This window comes from Amblyomma americanum, chromosome 10 (assembly GCF_052857255.1).
Source record: "Amblyomma americanum isolate KBUSLIRL-KWMA chromosome 10, ASM5285725v1, whole genome shotgun sequence".
Lineage (NCBI taxonomy): Eukaryota > Metazoa > Arthropoda > Arachnida > Ixodida > Ixodidae > Amblyomma > Amblyomma americanum.
The window spans coordinates 89,135,675-89,155,902 of NC_135506.1; the positions used below are offsets into that span (position 1 = coordinate 89,135,675).

General features: G+C 50.6%; 2 protein-coding genes across 2 annotated transcripts in view; both read left to right on the forward strand.

Annotated features, from left to right (window-relative positions):
- LOC144108538 (uncharacterized) overlaps positions 1 to 14,656 on the forward strand; it is a 31,259-nt gene extending 16,603 nt beyond the window's left edge. The window contains exon 2 of the mRNA XM_077641750.1: positions 14,415 to 14,656. Coding sequence (XP_077497876.1) covers positions 14,415 to 14,656 — 242 coding nt within the window. The remainder of the gene's footprint in view (positions 1 to 14,414) is intronic.
- Positions 14,657 to 17,355: 2,699 nt separating this feature from the next.
- LOC144108539 (uncharacterized) lies at positions 17,356 to 18,213 on the forward strand. The gene has a single exon (XM_077641751.1). It carries the CDS (start codon positions 17,380 to 17,382, stop codon positions 18,211 to 18,213), a length of 834 nt encoding a protein of 277 aa, XP_077497877.1. The 5' UTR covers positions 17,356 to 17,379.
- Positions 18,214 to 20,228: the final 2,015 nt, after the last annotated feature.

Below are 20,228 nucleotides of genomic sequence, written 5' to 3' on the forward strand. Positions count from 1 at the left end.
GCCCAGATATGGAATGAGATTCCCGACGACATCAAACTCAAAAATAATTTTTCGGCCTTATTGAAAAACATTTTTCTTGTCTGCCCAGAACTGTGGGACTGAATGCGTTTTTGCTTAGTTTTGTACATTCATAAACCTATTTTTTGCTGTTTTTCAGAATATGTATGTGTTTAACATATGTGCAATGCCGCTATTGTAGCATCTCACCTCTTTTTGAGCATGTATTTTGAATGTCTGCCATTCTTTAGTGAATATTATGTACTTGGACCTTTCACTAGCTGAGCTGGATATTGGTCCAATTAAGTTTTGATGTATTGGTTTTATAAAATACAATGATGACGATGATGAAAAAAAAACGTCCAGTGCAGTAACCTGATGCCTTTATATGGCGAGTTTAAAGGCATCAATTCTTCTTGTATTCGTGCTGCAGCTAGGACTCAACGTGGTGTCACGGCTTGGTCAGCCCTTCGGGCGGCCATATTCCCCAGGTAGCACCGAAATAGTACGACAATGTTACAGTTTTGTTACGGTCAAACGTTATTTCCATGTACTTAGCGTGCTTTTTTCAAAAGTTATTGTCATGTTGCATATAAACGTTAGATTAACATTCCCCGAACATTAATAAAACATGTAAACAAAATAAATGTAATATTCCCGAAAATGGTGAAGCAGCCCTGCACAATCATGCAGGCCTTCCAGTTGTGCTGGAGCACCACTTACAACGCTTTGCGAGAACCTGCAATGAGGGCGACACTTCAGTTCCTCCATACAGCAAAATATGCAACTCGTACACACTCACCTCCGAACGGATATCACAGAGTCAAGCTTATATGCCTATTAGTGAAGGATGTACAAATAATGATAGTGGCGAATGGGTAATGACCATTTTTCTTAAAAATTAATAAGGCTGTACATGCAACCTATGGCAACTACTAAGATACGTTGTTGCAAAGCACTGCTAGTTTAAAAACTTCTTTAAAGTGGCTCTGAAACGCCTTCCAAGGAGAGCACATTAACTCACTGCATCACATCAATGCACTGTGTTGGCATGAAAACCAGAGCCAAATAATACTCTTCTACACGCAGCAGACGACTCACAATCACGCGTCAAAGTTGGCGAGCCCTTCCCGGCGACTTTTTTATGCTCGCACCCTCTTCCGTCCCCACCCTCTGCGTAGACAAGGTGAGAGGTGGCCATTGGTTAGAATCTTTCAGACGTCAGGCAGCTACCGTGGCCGCGGCCAATAAGCCGCTTAGCTCCGGCGGGTCGGGGAGCTCTCCTCCCATAGGGGGGGGGGTTGGGGGGGGGGGGGGTTCGGCGAAGGAGCGCCTACCTTCCAGCGTGCAAAGAGTAACGAGAGGAGAGGGAAAGGCGCGAAGATGCTGGAATTCAAATTTTAACTGCAGATAACTCAGCTTCTACACAGCGGATTTAAAAAATTCTTGCTGGACACTACTCGTGAAGCGGCGTGCTTAATATCCCAGGCATGCAGTAACTTTATCAGCCCCTTCACAGCCCCTTTGATGTAAAAACAGTGGGAAAGGTTCTGGAAATCAGTGCTCGTAATATATTTGGAACGTTCTTCTATAGTTAGGACTCTAACATTATAGTAACGCTTCGAAGACTATAATAAAACAATGTTTAGAGCGTTAAAATCGGATTTTCTATATACCACACAGCGTTATATGTTAATTTTTAACGTTAATATAGGATTAGAATGGAACATGTAACATTACTGCAACTTACATAACATTTTACAACACTGTTCCGGACATCGTCTTCCAGTGGATACCGGGGCATTCTGGCATTGTTGGAAACGACGCAGCTGACGCTGCAGCTCGAGCGGCTCACGGCAGTGCCAACATTGTCCAGATACCGTTGACAAGAGCCGACGCAGCAAGACATCTGCGAATGGTTGGCCGAAGAGAGCTTTTAGCGGCATGGCCCTCTACTAGCAACTCCACATGCCGTCTGCACCGCCTAAAGCCGTTACTCCGACTCAATCCTCCTTCCGGCCTTTCGCGCTGCGATGCTACGCTGTTGTGTCGCATGTGGCTGGGAGTGGCGTTCACAGATGCCTACTCACACTTAATCGCAATGGCAGACTCTCCTGCGTGTGAGATGTGTGGGTGCGCTGAAACTATAGAACACCTTTTTTGTAACTGCCCTCGGTTTCAGCTTGAGCGTGCACTCCTGGCTGCAACACTCCGCCGTTTAGATCCTCGGCCCCTTACTGAAGCCAAGATTCTGGGTCCTTGGAGTAAGCCTTCATCGCAGAGGACAGCTTTGAAGGCACTTTTCAAGTTCTTGAAGGACTCAGGACTGAGTGCAAGATGGTGAGCAATAAGTGTGTGCCCTGTGTACCCTACAAGTAACGGCCAACGGACACGTGAAAAAGTGATCATATCCCTTTGTTCTCTCTCTTTTCTATCTCTCCCTCCGTTCCCCTTCCTACGTGTAGGGTAGTACACCGGGTGCTGCCTAGTTAACCTCCATGCCTTTCCGTCTTTCTCTCTCTCTCTACAACACTATTCTAATGTCCGGTGCTAACTGGGTCGGTAAGTGACGTCACGCAATGGCTCACACCTACCCCGCGGCACTTACCTGCCCTCCTGTTTTTGCCCGCGCGTGCGCACAATGAACTATCGCATTCTTCAGGAATGCGCTCCTCCCGTTCCTTTATAGGATGTCGCGCAGTAGGCTGCGGTGGCAGTGCAGCTATTACGGCGAGAGCCGTTACCGTGAAACTGAATCCCGTTATAGTTCTCGTTATCAAATAAATCCACATGGCATGAAAAGCGAAGCTTAGAGGTAACCTAAAAAAGGTGGAATATCGGTAGAGGCGGAATTCTAGTGGCCCGATTACTGTGCGATATGAGTGCACGTTAAAGAAATCCACGTGGTCGATTTTTCCGGAGCCCACCACTACGGCGCCCTTCGTAATCTGAGTCACTTTGAGACAAACGTCCATAAACCATATGCTAACAAGGAGGAGAAAGACAAGGTAAAAAAACAATACAAAGATCGACAAAAGAAAAAGCGGAAAAGAAGATGAGAAAAACGAAGCAAAGAGAGAGAAATTGAAATTAAAGAAGAAGGAGAAAGGAGACAAGAGGAAAGCAGAGAAAGATGGAAGTACATCATGGCTCTCACTGCATGTTGCAACTTGGCTGTAGTCTAGTTTATCCACTTTTTTACTGCGATTGCAGTAATACGCTAATTCCCCCAAGGTGCGGCGTCGGCTTGTCCGAGGAAATGAGTGAAGCCTCTACCCTTCATAATCACCAGAAGCGAAGTTTACTGCTGTCAGTAAATTCTGGGAGCGCTTTGCTGTCGATAGTAAATCGGTGAACGATCTTTACTGCCGGATACGTTTTCAGAAACATATAGGCAGTGACAGCCAGGCAGCTGATCGATGGCAGTAGTGTCGTTTTTCCGCTGCGGAACTCGTTAATAAAAATGAACTTAACAGCAAAACTAAAAAGAATGCCCTGCGGTTGAGCTGAACGAAACTCTGAAACATGATGTATGCTTCAAAAGCGCAAGGCAGAACGAATGTTGGGCCGCCATGGAGCCCTGCACTAGCACCATCTTCCGCATATAGTCACGGAAATCAACACTTCATGCTAATTTGACAGCGCTCGATTATTATGCAGTACTGTGCTCGCTTACGCCCAAAGCGATTATACAAACTCCATGGTTTACACGCAAAGGAGAGGCGCAGAAACAAAATGGCCATACGACCGTTTTTGCCGTAACTGCAGTATTGGCTTCATCAGCCCCAGCACGGCACTAGAATAAATACACCCATTGCTGGACACGTACCTTTGCCATAACTCTATACCTGTGTACTGTGCCAGCTCTGGGCACCCTATCCTGGAGAACTTCCTAATTTTTTCGGCCCTGTTGACTCTCTGCTACCCCCTGAATTGTTTGCCTTCTCTTGCAATTTACTCTCTTACCCTTAACCATTATCGATGATCTTTGCCATCGCGTTACATCACCTTCCGATGCCCATTTCCACAATTTGATCTCGAGTTGGCAGCAGCGGCAGATGTGTTCGGACGGAAGTTCACGTTTCTGCTTCTGCAGGTTGGTTACTATTTACTATGCTTGAACGCTTCTTGCTGCGTATACGCTCTGCCGCTACTGCAACAGCTTACTCTTGCTAATTTGTCGATGCTGTAGAACTACCCAGAACTCATATTTTTAGCAGCGCGAGTACATTCAAGAAGGGAATAGGCGGACAGGAAATAGCTCTCTTTCCTGTCCGGTTCTTCCGCCCATGGATGTGCTCGCGCTGCTGAAAATATGATCAAACACCAGCTAGCCCGACAGCATGTGTTACCCAGAAATGCCTGATGACTCGGACGATGTTTGTCTTGTATGCCATGGGCCTCTGGGAAATGTGGAAGGATTTGTGTTGTGCGCTCGGTTTTCTTAGAGCAACTATGGCAGTCAGGGCTCTGGCTTAAGATGCGATCTGAAACCACTTTTAAGAACTTCCATTACACTAGCGCAGACGAGCGGGGTAGTGGCTCCATAAGTGGCCAGTCAGGATGTCCCAGTTGCACTGGTTAGAATAAGCAAAAAGCTCAACGATGTCATGGAAATAAAGGTGACGGTCATGAAAACAGACAGACGGACGGACGGACGGACACACGGACGGACGGACGGACGGACGGACGGACACAGACAGACAGACAGACAGACAGACAGACAGACAGACAGACAGACAGACAGACAGACAGACAGACAGACAGACAGACAGACAGACAGACAGACAGACAGACAGACAGACAGACAGACAGACAGACAGACAGACAGACAGACAGACAGACAGACAGACAGACAGACAGACAGACAGACAGACAGACAGACAGACAGACAGACAGACAGACAGACAGACAGACAGACAGACAGACAGACAGACAGACAGACAGACAGACAGACAGACAGACAGACAGACAGACAGACAGACGGAGGGACGGACGGACGGACGGACGGACGGACGGACAGACAGACAGACAGACAGACAGACAGACAGACAGACAGACAGACAGACAGGCAGGCAGGCAGGCAGGCAGGCAGGCAGGCAGGCAGGCGGGCGGGCAGGCAGGCAGGCAGGCGGGCGAGCAGGCGGGTGGGCGGGCGTGCGAGCAGGCGGGCGGGCGAGCAGGCAGACGGGCGGGCGGGCAAAAGGGCGGGCGGGCGGGCAAAAGGTCGGGCGGGCGGGCGGGCGGGCAGGCAGGCAGGCAGGCAGGCAGGCAGGCGGGCGGGCGGGCAGGCAGGTAGGCAGGCAGGCAGGCAGCACTTTTATTAATGTCGATTTTCATACAGCATAAATCGGGCCTACGAAAGTCTCAAAGGGCTTGAGTGGCAGCGCCTGGCAGACAGCGAACCTTAGCAAAAAAATAGGGACTTTGCATCGAACTTGGCAAGAACTAAATAAAATTATCAACACAGAGAAACAAACATAGAGACAAAGACAAAAGGTCTTTCCTAGGCCTCTTCACCGGCGACAGCAATCTTTTACTGAGTCGCGCGCAATGCGTCACATTCCGTAAGGCTCGATTAAGCGAGAATAGACGCTGAGCTATGGCGCGCTCCACGGGATTGAGCAAGGAATTTGAAAACCCTGCGATGGATGGAGATCACGTGAACCTCTGCCATCGATCGTGATAAAGCGGGTCAAAAGGCTGCTGAAAAGTGACATGGACGAATTGTAAGCAGTGCGAAGGCCGGTGAGCGCTTGTCGGCGTCATAGCGCCTGCTAGATTTACTGTATCCACACAGCGAGTTTACAGAGGAAGGAGCACGACGTCACGCGCTCAGCCTCTGCAAGCCACTCTCCTCTGACGCCGCTACCGAGGGCCCTTTTGCGCATTAAGACTTGGGAAATAGGCCCTCTACAATTAGCAGACTGCCAACCATCTTGGATCTCGGTGCTTAAGCGGAAAGTTTCACTATGCTAGTCAACAACGCGCTTCACGCGTGCCGGCGTATGTCGGAGCACGAGTGATGTCACGCACGGTGCAGGTGGCCGCCGCCGACTCCGTCTTTCTCTCTCGCTCGCTCCCTATTCACTACTGCGCTGCGCCACTAGCAGCACTGAGACACAGGTGTACCGCAGCTGCGCAGGGCCGCGCCTTTGCTCAAAATCCAACTTTCAATTTTCATATTTCTCTTTCTTCTTTTCCTCTCTCCTTTATCCCTTCTTTTACGGCGCGGTTCGGGTGTCCACCGAGATATGTGAGATGGTTACTGTGCCATTCCCTTTCCTGGAAAACCAAACCAAACAAGTGAGCCGACGGCGTTCATAGAGTTCATTGGAGTTAACTTTGCAAGTTCCATTCATTTTAACGAAAGGAAAGGCACACAACCGGCTCCGTTGGTCAGTGGAGACCTCAATCTCGCTTTCATGTACATAACGTGGCGTCGGTGTCCAACTGCAAAAACCTGCTTTGATTGCGTTCCGCACACTGGATAGGCAGCGCGGCCTCCCTGCCACCATGGGAGGTGGCATGCTGTTAATGGTTGGTCGGGAGAGATTGATCGCCAAATGAACGCTGTAGCCTAGCTATTGCTGTAGTGCCGCGTGTCAGCCACAATCCTGTCAGCGCTAATGAATTCAGGCCACATATCTCTGTCACCACCGTCACACGTATCAAAACACGAATGAGGCGTATGCATATTCAGGGAGCCTCTTATGCACCCTATCTTTCTTCAAAGCTATCGCCGTCTAGAACATTGTCAACGCCAATGAACACTGTGAACGCCGACACCTTTCGCTTTGTATATCCTGGATTAGCTGAGCTAATCCACATTAATTTTTTTTTGTAGCGGGAGCTACACTAGGTGGCTCAACGTATGCGCCGAGCAGCAGTGACGAAGGTGGAGATAATAATAATAATTGGTTTTTTGGGGGAAAGGAAATGGCGCAGTATCTGTCTCATATAACTTTGGACACATGAACCGCGCCGTAAGGGAAGGGATAAGGAGGGAGTGAAAGAAGAAAGGTAGAATAGGTGCCTAGTGGAGGGCTCCGGCATAATTTCGACCACCTGGGGATCTTTAACGTGCACTGACATCGCACAGCACACGGGCGCCTTAGCGTTTTTCCTCCATAAAAACGCAGCCGCCGCGCAGTCGAGCATTTCGCGGTACACGCGAGAGGAAGGTTGTGCGCATGCGCCGTATTCATAGTACGTGGAAGAGGAAAGTTGTGGCATGCACCGTTACCACAGCAACCGGGGAGAAGTTGGTGCGCCGAGCGCTTCGTCGCCGCCGTTGCCTCTCTTTTATTTCCGGAGTCCCTCTTATCTCTTCTCTTATGGCGCGGTTCATGTGTCCGCCGATATGTGAGAAATACTGCGCCATTTCCTTTCTCCCAAAACCAATTTAACCTTACGGCAGCGACCCGCGGTGTTGTTCACCACGGCAGGCATCGCATGGATCACACCTACCGTTCCGCTGAACGCATCAAAGTTCACCGACGTTGTGTGAAAATTCGATTTTGGGGGAGAAGAAATGGCGCAGTATCGGTCTCACTGTTTCGGCGGACACCTAAACCGCTCCGTAAGGGAAGGGATAAAGGAGGTACTGAGAGAAGAAAGGAATAAAGAGGTGTCTTAGTGGAGGACTCCGGAATAATTTCGGTCGCCTGTGGGATCTTTAACGGTCTTTAGCGGTCAGAGTGCACCGAAGCCGCCGAACGCGTCAGCGGTCAAGCGCAGTTGGCCTCACGTTGTCGAAGTGACGTCGCCGTGCAGCGCACGCGTTTCACCGGAGTATAAACGCTCCTTAACAGAGCTTGAGCTTAACCGCTAACCAACGTAGTCGGTGGCGGCTTATATGGGAGCCACTGAAAGCCCCCGCAAACTCAATGAATACAAAATAACCTGTGCCGAGGCTCGGAATCGAACCAGAGCCTTGGGTGTTTGAGGCCGAGACGATGCCACTCCGCCATGACGGCTCAAACTTTAACCGTGAATAAAGGCGCATCTAGCGAATGCACTCTTCCGATGCAGGTCTACGCGCTTTCGCTACGTATATCTTGGCCTAACAGAGCTAGGTCATCAGCAATTGTTTCTTTGTGTCATTAACGTGCATTTCGCCTGCCATCGGAGAAGCAGTTTTCCTAGCCCAAAGATGCACGCGCTCAAAAAACCGCAGTGTGTCGACACTTCTAAACAGGGAGGAGCGCGACTGGAAGCTTCGCGCAATGATGTCCTCGTACTAGGGATGTCACCTAGCGTAGTTGGGCATTACACCCCGCCATCTGGGTACACCGGACACCTGGGTACTCTGGATCCTAGACCGGAAGGATTGCCCTTGTGTAAATGAGAGAAAGCCACCAGTCTAAATACTCTGTAGGCAGCATTGGGGCAACTGCGTGTTCCTTTACCGATCATTGGGCAGTGTTTATCTCTGTCAAAGGAATTGAATAAAGAAACAGTGTGTCTCACCGAATACTTCTTCAATGCTTAACATTTTAGTCGCAACAACAAACTCGACAACATTCGTAACCAGCGGAAAACTACAGCTCTCGCTACGCATATCCTGGCATAGCTGAGCTAAGCCACTGCCAATTTTTAGTGAACGTCCATGCTCCGATGTAGCGCAAAAGCGCAGCGCCTGTCTTGAAGCTTTGGCGGAATGCGTACTGAGGTTCTCTGAAGGCTCCGCATCTCAACACTTCTGTTGATTACACTCTTGTGTTTTTGGGTGCACTGTAGAAAAGTGCAGGGGCCGTATTCCGAGTTTGTCATAATAAAAAACGTCAATCTGCTGCAGCGGCCTCACCTCATTGGTCAAAAAACAGGAAGCGGATGTCGGTTATGTTGCGACTGTTAGCGGCGGCGGGTTGTCACTGCGTTGCGGTTGCCACAGCGAAACGTCCAGCGGCGCTTTTGCTCTTTGCCGAGAAAAAGAATGCGACCAATGCGGCAAATGGAACATTAGCCCCAAGTTTGGTTGCGCATCGAATTCCACTGTAGAGGAGTAATATCAAAGCTGCCTTATTTACCCAGCTGACTTCAGCAAATACAAACAATATAGTTCAAGCACTATTTTCTGTACCTTAAAGGCCGGAGGTGTGCTTAAAGAAGAAAATATTGTACGCAACCACGCATGGCTTTTAAGTGACAGAAGACGGCCTCTACAGCCGTCGATCGCCTATAGTTAATTAAAAGCAGCTAGCTTGTTCGCACAACATGATGTTTTACATTTAACTTGAGAAGGGAACGGAGAGGAAAATATGTAGCATGCACTCACCCGATGCACAATGCTCGCTTTGTGCTGGGCTGAACTAAGATGCCGTTAACACTTTCCGTCTGCAACATCGCTGAATGTAAATTGGTGCTGTTATCGGACGGTAATTTACGTTTTTTTTATTAATTTTATGGAGGCACTGCAAATAAATCAAAGAGATGAGCTGAAAAAATTTTATTGTGTTTCTCTTCACACATGCGTTGGGAAACTTTGCAGACGAAGTTTTCATAGGTTCCTCATGGTACGAAGCGCACGCATGCCCACTGACGCCTTAAAACTAACTTGGAAGCCAACTCGCGAGCTCAGTGATGCAGAGACACACCATCGCGGCGATCGCGAACCGTAAGAGACACCAAAAAACCACCTCTCGCATGTCAGACGCATTGGTGTAGCAGCGCGTCGCTGGCGACTGACCATCCGTGCTCGTGACTCGTGAGTGGTTTTATCCTGGCAGAAATTACACACGATCATGATTCAGGACGCTTCAACAGCTAATAGAGAGTTCTAGAAAATGAAATGCACGTTTGCGCGCAGTAAACGAAAGTATTTTGCGGGCCATTCTGCTTTATGTTACATCATTCAACATACGCGGACGATATAACTTGGTGTTGGTGGTGCCATCCCAGTTTGAATGAAGGGAACAATTTCTGCAAAAAACGGTGCTCGTTAGGCCTAGGAGCTTTCGAATCATCTAAAGAAATAAAAAAAAACAGGCCGAATTTATCGTCCATCCTAATTTTTATAGGCAAGACAAGACGAAGCGTAAGTCCCGTACCCAGTTTGTAGCCAGTTCACAAGCCGAAAACGCAGTAACATCGACGAGTTCATCTCGAAGCGAGGCTCCACTTAAGAGCGCGCCTCCATGTTGGCTGTCGAGCATCTGCTGCGTACGCTATGTGTCTGAGATCACCGTCCGGTTTGTTCGACCCTTTTCGCTGCATGCGAACCACCACATCCGCTTTTGGCGTTTCAACCAATCAGGTGTGCCCATTGCGGCAGAATATGCCGCTTTTTATTATGACACAGGCACGAAATACGGACCCAGATAAACTTATAAAAGGCTTCGTTGGGGGCCTGCGCATGTGAACTAACGTCGTCGTACACTATACGTGCATAGTACTCCAGTACCGACGTGAAGGGGCGTTTTCATGGTCTTGCTATAAATACAATTTGCACATGCCCGCTTTGAATGTCGCTAGAATTCAAAATTTTTCCCAGCGGCATGCTGCCGCGACTTCGTCACTGTTCAACTGTGGTTCATAAAAATAATGGCAAGGAATTCCTTTCGTCGTTATACACACATAAAGAGCCCTTATTTCAGCGCATGTTATATGTGGAGAACTCGAGAATAGGCGAAGAAAAAGAGCCTCTAAAAAAGCACGCAGTGGCTTCCAGAGCGCTCACGGCGGACGGACGCTCTTAACGAGTGCTCCGGCGCGCTGCGCAAGATTCTTTTTCTCGGGCAGGCGGACTTCGGCCCGTCCATGGGCCCGCCGTTCTCCGCTACCCTCGGTGGACAAGTCGCGCCGAATACGCTCGCGCACGTACGCGGTTCCGACGTGAAATGCAGCAGTAAAGTATTTCCCTCTCTCGCCGTTGAGAGAGCCGACGGCTTTACGTCTGCCTGACTGCTTCTGCGCAAGGTCTCTCGCCCCTCGTCATTAGCTTGTTGGTCGGTTTCGGAGCCTATGCTCGGAGTTGACGCGGTGCTGTGGGCTCACGCCGTTGCTCAAGAACTGGCTGCCCTTGTCGGAAGACGACGGCAGATATCGTCCTATAGAATAATGCAGCTTTCGTTACTGCAACCTGACAGGCACTGCCAATAATAACAGCACCCAGTCGAAACACACTAAAGGATTCTGACAGAAAATTACTGTAGTCTTGTCATATTTTGGACATGTCTTGTGTAGTCTGTCTTGTCTTTTGTAGTCTATCTTCTGTAGTCTGTCCTGTCTTCTGTAGCCTGTCTTTTCTTTTGTGGTCTTTCTTCTGTAGTCGGTCCTGCTTTGCGTAGTCGGTCTTGACTTCTGTAGTCCGTCTTGTCTTCTGCAGTTTGTCTTGTCTTCTGTAGTGTGTCTTGTGTAGTGCTCGTACACTGTCGCAGCAATTGCTGTGTCACCTGTCAATTAACAGTGAATTTGTGTATTCAGGAGTAGGCAATGCACAAAAATGCACAGCTTGTTAATGGTCGCCTGTCAATTAACACAAGCTTTGTGCATTCCAGAGCAATTCATGCACAAACCAACTAGACTTGAAACGAAAATGCTCAATTTTTATTTACTGTTATGTGCTTTTTTTCAAGCTTGCTGACGCACGCTGTCCAGCGTTGTCCTGGCCGCAGGTTTCTAAATACATCGCCCATGAGCCAAGAAAAATAGTCTTTGTCTCGGCTGAAAGAGAGAAAAGAGATCACCGCAGCTACTCGCGCCAATAGAATGTGAAAGCATTGACGCCTCCTCGACACCGGTCGCCTTTCAAATTTGGCGCAATGGTTGTTTTCTCGTTCACTTGACTGGTTATCAATAAACTTTTATTTTACCCTCATTTCATCCCAGCAACCATTTCGAGTTCTCAAATTTTCCGCCATGCATCGTTCCCGCCCACTCACTAAATACCTGCCCAGTCTATTTACCCATTCATTACCGTTTGCTTCTCATTAATTACCTAATTGCCTCTAATTTAGCATTCTTTTTCTATCTCCTGGTTATGTATAGGTCACTTATCAGTGGTCACGTGAATGCAATTTCGACTTTTAAAACTTGCCGCCATGCTTTGGCTTTGTCCACACTTCACTTTTTCAAATTTGGTGCTACGCTGTAGCTCCGCCTACTTTCAGCGTTTTCAAATTTCGCGGCACTTTTGCTCTGGCACGGCCACTTTTTGGATATTTTTGGCTGTAATTAATTGTCCGATTACGAAAATTTTTTTCGTGCAACATCCTCTGCCAATTACAACCACTCGTTTGAAGCTCTCTTCTGAGTTGACCACAACTGCTGCGGACACGATCCCAGGCAACACAGCCTAGTGAAATTCTCACTTTATTTAAAATGTTGTAATACTGAACAAGGCTCACGACTGGGCAAGTTGGTATTGACTCACCTTAAAACCAGACAGAAGACAGAACACACGAGGTGACAGGAGCTCAAGAAGAGGCTGGACGAAAAAACATTTTATTGAAGGAAAGCCGCAAAAGAAGAGCCGCAACGAGATACGTGCGCACAAGACCCCGAAGCAGTGAAAGGGCGAAAGCAATCGAAAGTCACTCGCATACTAATGAATCATCTCAAAAGCAAATTCCTTACAGTGAAGGTTTACCGGCGGCTTAGCCGCACGTGTCCATAGCCTTACCAATGTAGTAAGCCTCAACTATCTCACGACCGATTTCTCGCTTCCGTAAACCACTGATGTGTCGCACAAATTAGGCGTGGAAAGAGACTGGTCACCCTCAGATTTGCATTAAGAAGATTGAGCGTGCAGTGCCAGATTAGAATTTGCCTTTCCCCTATAGAGTGAAAGTGCTCAGTCAGGTGCAAATTCAGATATCTGCCTGTCCGCCCACAGTAGTTGCAGCGATAAGGCAGTGGAATGCAATAAACTCTATTACTTTTGCAAGTGGTGAACCTTTTTTAGTGTGACACTGTCCATTGTCCCAACCCGGAACGATACCACAGGCTCTACCCCGGCACATACCCAACAAATATTTGCAAGGTCTACCGCACGGATATCGCCACTTTAACCCACATGCTCTGGGACTGTAAAAAAAAAAACCTGCACGGTGCAAACTCCAGAACCCACCCGCCGCGGAGGGCCGCTGCCTTGCGCAGCCTCAGCCTCGGTGACTTACTCTGGACCGTCCAGCAGGCTCGCGAGGCGACGGCGACGCAACACCTCGGCGTCCTCACATGGGAGACCTAAAGCCTCGTCGGCGAAAACTCTACAGGACCTTAAATAAACTTGTTACCAACCAACCAACTGTCCATTGTGGATGATTACCAGTAGTTTTATCAAGCCTTTTTTAATGGCGGCGCAAATGCCTCTTGTCTTGCACTTCGCTGTTAAGACAACAGCAACATTATGCTTTGCCGCAACTTTCTTGAGACTGTGAAATACTGTGGAGGTAAGGTATATGAGCATCATTAGAGTATATGTACGTGTCCCTCGAGTGAGTGAAAACACGCTCTGACAGGTTGGTGAGATGCGCAAGTGGGAACCCAGCTGCCATTAGCTTGGAAACCTGCTACAAGAATGCATCCTCACCACAGTGATGGCATGACTTATGTAAAGCTGATGTCATGCATGCGATTGCACACCCATCAAGTGTTTCCATCTTTACTGACCTTAACCAGCGACAAGTACACCTCTCCACCATCCTTCCCCAGCCACGAGTGGTCCGACTCGTAGCTAAAAAGAGGCTTCCCCTATCTTGGGCTGTAGCCCCGACAAATATGGTCATCCACAAAGCGCAGGTATGAATCAAGGAACGGCTAACGGTTCTGCTTAGACAATTACGTAAAAGACAGGCCTTGACCGCACGCCTTAAATACTCCTAAAACATCTTGCGCCAGCTTATCTGAGCCCTCCATGTGCAGAAAAATTAGGTACTCATGAACATAACGAAATGCTACTAAGCCGAGGTCTTCAAAACGCCTTATTGACTTTAGACAAAAAAATGTTGCTGAGCAAAGGTACGACCTAGGTTTAAATACCGCCCTGCCAACTGACAAATGCGAATTTGCAGTAAAAGGACAACAGCCCCATGAATAATAATAATATTAATAATCATTGGTTTTGGGGGAAAGGAAATGGCGCAGTATCTGTCTCATATATCGTTGGACACCTGAACCACGCCGTAAGGGAAGGGATAAAGGAGGGAGTGAAAGAAGAAAGGAAGGAAGAGGTGCCGTAGTGGAGGGCTCCGGAATAATTTCGACCACCTAGGGATCTTTAACTTGCACTGACATCGCACAGCACACGGGCGCCTTACCGTTTTTCCTCCATAAAAACGCAGCCGCCGCGGTGAATCACGCAATCGTCTCTAAAAGCATGTTCATTGTCCACCCTGATGCAGTCTTGCACATGCCTCATAAGTCTATCATGTGACAATGAACAGTCAGGTCCTCCATGTCGATGCTCCCTGCAGAGGGCCTGCCCAACGCCGTTAAAGGGATACTCTACAACGCGGTATATTACCAGACACAAGAAGATATTTTTTCCGACCTCGTGGCGCTGAACCCCCGTCGCCACTTCACAATCGCCGACGCCCGCCAACTAGGCCACACCAAGACCATCTCGGTCACCTTTATTGGCACCACGGAAGTTCCAAGACAGCTCGTCTTCTACGGCACCCTCTACACGTGTCATCCCTTCAAGGCGAAAGTTTAAGCATGCTTCAACTGCCGCAAGCCAGGCCATCGTGCTGATGTGTGTCCGAAAGAGCGCACCGACCTTTGTCCTCGCTGCGGTTCGTCTCATCCCATCAAAGAAACGCCGGATTGCACTCCCAAATGTATCCTTAGTGATGGAACGCTCTTCACAGGGACGCGCAAATGCAAAGTACGCTTCGAACGCTCCGGCAACACCACGCCGGTCTCCACTCTATGGACAACGCCCCCGGCGAGTCCACCACCGTCTTCGCCACCCAAGAGTCCCAGGGCGTCGCGAAGCCGCCAACGCTCCACCTCCCGCCCAAGAACTGGTCGCAGTCGCAGCCGTTCCGTGTCCTTCTCACCACTTCCAGGCCAAAGGGTCCAGGACTCTTCGAAACAGGTGAGCTGGGGGCCGCAGTCTTCCTCGCTCGAGAAGGAAAACGCGAAGCTAAAAGCACAATTGTCCTCCCAGAGTTGCGAAATTGCTGCTCTAAAAGAGCAACTGCAAAACCTTTTAAGGCGTGAACACTCCCCACCGACATTGCCCCAGTGGTGCAAACCCCGACACATCCAAACGTGCCCCGTTCCTCCTCCGTCTCTTCCCTCTCCGCCTCCTCCTCGCGCGCCACGTCACCGGCACGTGGGCTCCGTGCTAAACGCAAGTGCGCCGAAGACGCCAATTCTCCCTCCCAACCAGTCACTGACAACCTTGTACACCAGGTGACGTCTTTCATGCAAGATTTTGAGAAACGCATGATGGAGACGCTAAACACGTTCCGCTTCGAAACTCAAACGTGGATGAAGAACATTTCTGACCGCATGGCGGCGCTCGAAACCAGCCAGAGCAATCTGGAGACCAATGTCGCGCAATTCCAAACTAAGATTCACGAGCCTCTCCCCAGAGGTCTTACGCCACCCCCTGCATCTTCCGCTCTCTCTGTCATTGCCCAACATGGCTGCGACACCCCAACGCATTAAGGTGGGACAGTGGAACTGCAGGGGTTTTCGCTCAAAGCGAGATAACCTGCAGCTTTACTTACAAATCCTCTCTAGCCGCGACGCCCCCGCGGTCATTGCGCTTCAGGAAACTCTGACGTCAGTCAAGCTCCGAAACTACACCGCATACGAACCATCTTCCCAGCCACAGACCAGGGTCGCCACGCTCGTACATCGCAATCTCACTGCGATAGAGCACCCATTAGAGGTAGACGACATGGACAGTCTCCTGCTGGAGCTTCTTCCTCCCACACGCAAGTCACTTAGCCTCTTCATCCTCAATCTCTATAGCCCCCCAAAAGATCCTCCTGCCCCTCTTCTTGCGGCTTTCCGCAAGATGCTCTCGATCAGTTCGAATAACTCCCTGTTGGTAGTGGACGACTTTAACGCCAACCACATAGGTTGGGGGTACCGCAAGAACTGTCGCAAAGGCACCTCCCTGTGGTCATTCATTCAGGACGAAGGTCTCTCCCTTTTGAATGACACCACGATCCCCACCCGTATTGGTTCCAGTGTTCAGCACAGCACCAGCTCAGATCTGACAATCAGCAAACATATTCGCGACAGCCGATGGTTCAACACGACACACTCCTTTGGCAGTGACCATTTGTGAAGGGCCGCATACGGGAGGCCCCAGCGTTGCTAAAAAGAACTAACCAGGTGACCAGTGCCCAAGACATTTTCCCTGCCTTCCAATTTATTGGCCCAGACATGTCGGCGAAGACGGTGGTGGGGAAGGCGGCGGCCGATGCAGAAGACAGATGTGCAAAGACCGCCAGACGGCTAAAGAGGAGAGGCTGCGCGCGGTGCCCTACGCAGCCGCAGTCTTCCCTGCGGTTTGCGCCGTGCTCCCCCCCCCCCCCCACACCGGCGCGCGAAGACAGGTTCGTTTGAGCGTTTGTGTGTGCAGGCCGACAGGCGACCTTACAAGCGGCGGACACGACGGGCTGCGTAATGGCTCGAGGTGGCGGAGGAGGTCGGCGGCTGGCACCGGACGGACTGACTGCAGAGAAGCGTCGCCCTCCGAGGGACACCTGATCCCCTTCGACCCATCCCCAACGGCGCCATCGGCCTTCCCGTCGTAACAGCCGCGGATTCCTAGAAGTTTGGCGGGTGCCTTTGATCGGCTGTGTGAGCAGCGACGGCGAAAAACCGTTGGGCGAAGATCACCCAGAGAGAGGGAGAGAGAGAGAGAGAGAGAGGGAATCTCCGGAGAGACGCGGCGGGGCCAGGGAGACAAAGAAGAGAAGTCGAGCAGAGACGGGCGAGGCGAACGGACGCAAGATTTCGCGCTGGTCTATAGTCAGCGAAGCCGGACCTCAACGTCCGTAGCAAACTGACCGCCAGCCGAAACGCCCAAGAGTCCTGTGGCCTCGACCCGTCAAAGCGCCGCCAGCCGAGAGACGCCGGGAAGAGAGGCAGACCCCGGGAGAGCCGAAGCAGCCGCGGCCCGCCGACGCGAGACGATTGGAGTGGAGCCCCGACCTGCCGGACGGACAACCAGTTCTCCTAAAAGCCAGCGGTGAGCGGACCACCAGTTACGCCTTCAGGCAGAGAAGAATAAATATTGTTTTGCCGGGTTACCGCCTTGTTGGCTCATTTCTCCTCGCTTCAGCAGGACCCGTAGATTATGTGACTGACCCCCGACAGGTGGGAACGTCACAAGTGGTGGCAGCGGTGCGATCTTGCTTAAGTTTTGGTGCGAGACCATTTACCCTTGCACCTGAGGAGAAAGGGGCCAACATGTCGTTACCGCAATCACAGAATGCTCACGACGGAACGTTGGGAGCTAGTGCACTAATGCTGGGCGGTATGATTCCGACGTTCACAGGGGACGACACGGGTCCCAAAATCAGGGACTTTCTTCAAATTTTAGAACAGGTGGCGAACTTGGGAGGATGGCAGGAAAAACAAACGATTGGGATGGCGCGGTGCAAAATGGTCGCGGCGGCTCAGGATTTTGCATGGAGAGATGAGGAGGTGGCTAGCGCTGCCACTTACAAATCGTTCAAAGCGCTCGCATTGAAGCGTTTTGATAACGAACCGGCGAGCACAAAAGTTGAAAAGTTCTTGAACGCGCGCCAGAACTTTAGTGAAGATGTACGCTCTTTCGCGAGCCGTTTGAAGAGACTCGGGACGGAGACCCTGAGGGACGTTGATGGCGAGGACACGTCGAAGAAAAGTGCTAGGCGCGAGATCCTAAATGAACAACTTCTCTCCCAGTTCCTTACTGGCCTTCGTGACCCAGTCCGGCGGTTCGCTCTGTCGCGAGACCCCCAAAACTTTTCTGACGCTGTGGAAGTGGCGGCCAGGGAGGAGGAAATTGAGAAGACTTCCCGTACACGCGCTGCGGCTGTCAGGCAGCTTGAAGACTCGAGGGAGCAGGGCGGACTCGGCTTGCGTTTGGAACGCCTAGAAAGACTCCTAGCGGAAAGCCTCCGAATGCGCAACCAGCCCGAATCGAATGGGGAACCCCGCCAGCGCGATAACTTGCGGCAGGCCGGGACATTTCGCTCGCTTCTGTCGGACACGTCAGACGCCCCGCTGGTCCAAGCAAGGGTCGAGGACCCAGTTTAATAACCGTCGCGATGAGGACCAGACGGCAGCAAAGATGCAGGGAAACTGAGTACGGCCTCCGTCGTCAACCTGGGCGAACGGGGGCAGTGCGAAGCAGTGGTGAATCTGTGCCGGGAGACGAGCCCGATAGTCGAGTGCAGGGTGGCAGGCAGCTCTGTGAAGTGTCTCGTGGACACAGGTTCCAAAGTCAGCCTGTTAAAACGCAGTGCACTAACGAGTATAGACTCAAACTGGGAGGATGTGTTCGAAAGGCGCGAGAGCCGGGTAACCCTTATCGGCATCACCGGAGACCGCATAGGCACGTTCGGCGTCTACCGCATACCCTTGGCACTTGGAAGCCACTCGTTCATTAGCAGTTTTTTTGTGTGCGACGACAGTGTCATGCTGCCTGTGGCCGGCATCATCGGACAGGACATCTTAAGAGACCAACGGATCGACATGTTGTTCAGCCAGGGCATGATTCGGGTAGCCGGAGCTTATATCCCGATCGATAACTGGGCGCGCGATGGGCCCGCGATACGGGATAACGCGTGCGATGGGCCCGAAGGGAGCATATCCGTCGCGCTGATCGAGACTACGGTGCTTCCGGCGATGAGTGAGTGCCTTCTGGCCTGTAGACCTTTGTCGCCCGTATCAAGCGGACAGATGAAGGTGATAGAGGTGTCTCGACTGGAGGTAAATGGACTTGTGGGAGCGCCCGCCCTAATTACAACACGCGAAGATGAGCCTATCCCCGTCAGGGTGGCCAACCTAACCCTTCAGGACAAACGCCTTGGGAAAAACAAGCTACTCGGGGATTTGGTAGACGTGGAGGTGGACGAGCCGATTCTAAACGTTAACTCTAAGGAAACAGCAGGTGCGCGGCATAATGTGCTGAGGATGTTTGAGCTCTCGCACATTGGGGAACCGCAGAGGATCGAGATCGAAAGTCTAATTTTGGAGAATAGCTCTATATTCTCAACCAGCAGAACCGACCTCGGCCTTTGCCAGGCCATTAAGCAGCGGATACCCACTGGGGACGCTCCCCCTGTCTACCGTCGAGCCTATAGGATCCCTTTCGCAAAAAGACAGGAGATGGAAACACAGATAGAAGACTTGCTTGGGGCCGGCATCATCGAGCACTCTACGCCACCATGGGGCGCACCAGCCTTACAGGTGGCGAAGCCCGATGGAAGCTACCGTTTCGTGGTGGACTATAGAGACCTTAATAAGGTCACTAGGGTGGACCCCTATCCGTTACCAAACATCCACGAAACCCTGTCGCAGCTTGGGAAAGCGAAGTATTTCACTGTTGTGGACATGGCGAGTGGATACTGGCAGATAGAGATGGATCCCCGAGACAAAGAAAAAACAGCTTTCAACACTCCTTTCGGGCACTACGAATGGAACCGTATGCCAATGGGACTAGTAAACAGCGCGGCAGTATGGCAGCGAACGGCTGACGTCATACTCGCTGGGCTACTGGGCAAGCTTTGTCATGTGTACCTCGATGACATCATTATTTACAGCGAGTCTTTTGAGAGCCACTTGCGTGATGTGAAGCAGGTGTTCAGTCTTATTAGCGAGGCGGGCCTTAAGCTGAAACCGGCCAAGTGCCAGTTCTTGAAACCACAGGTTAAGTACCTGGGACATGTTGTTTCGGCCACAGGTGTCCGGCCTGATCCAGAGAAGCTGGAGTGCGTGAGGAGTTTTCCGCGACCGAAGAGCAAAACCGAAGTCCGCCAGTTCCTTGGTCTTGCCACCTATTATAGGCGTCACATTCCCAATTTTGCTGCAGTAGCCAAGCCACTGACCGCACTAACGAGCAAACAACCTTTTCTGTGGTCTTCTCAGGCTGAGAGAGCTATTCAGGAACTAAAGGACAAACTTGTAGAAGCACCTGTTCTTCGCTTCCCAGATTTCAGCCAACCATTCATACTAGCCACTGATGCATCGAAGCATGCCCTCGGCGCAGTCTTGTCACAGATACACGACGGCGAGGAACATCCGGTGGCTTACGCCAGTAGACAGCTTAA

Bases quoted from the DNA above. Each gene is read 5' to 3' on its own strand.
- LOC144108539 (XM_077641751.1), top strand. From the start codon at position 17,380: ATGTCGTTACCGCAATCACAGAATGCTCACGACGGAACGTTGGGAGCT.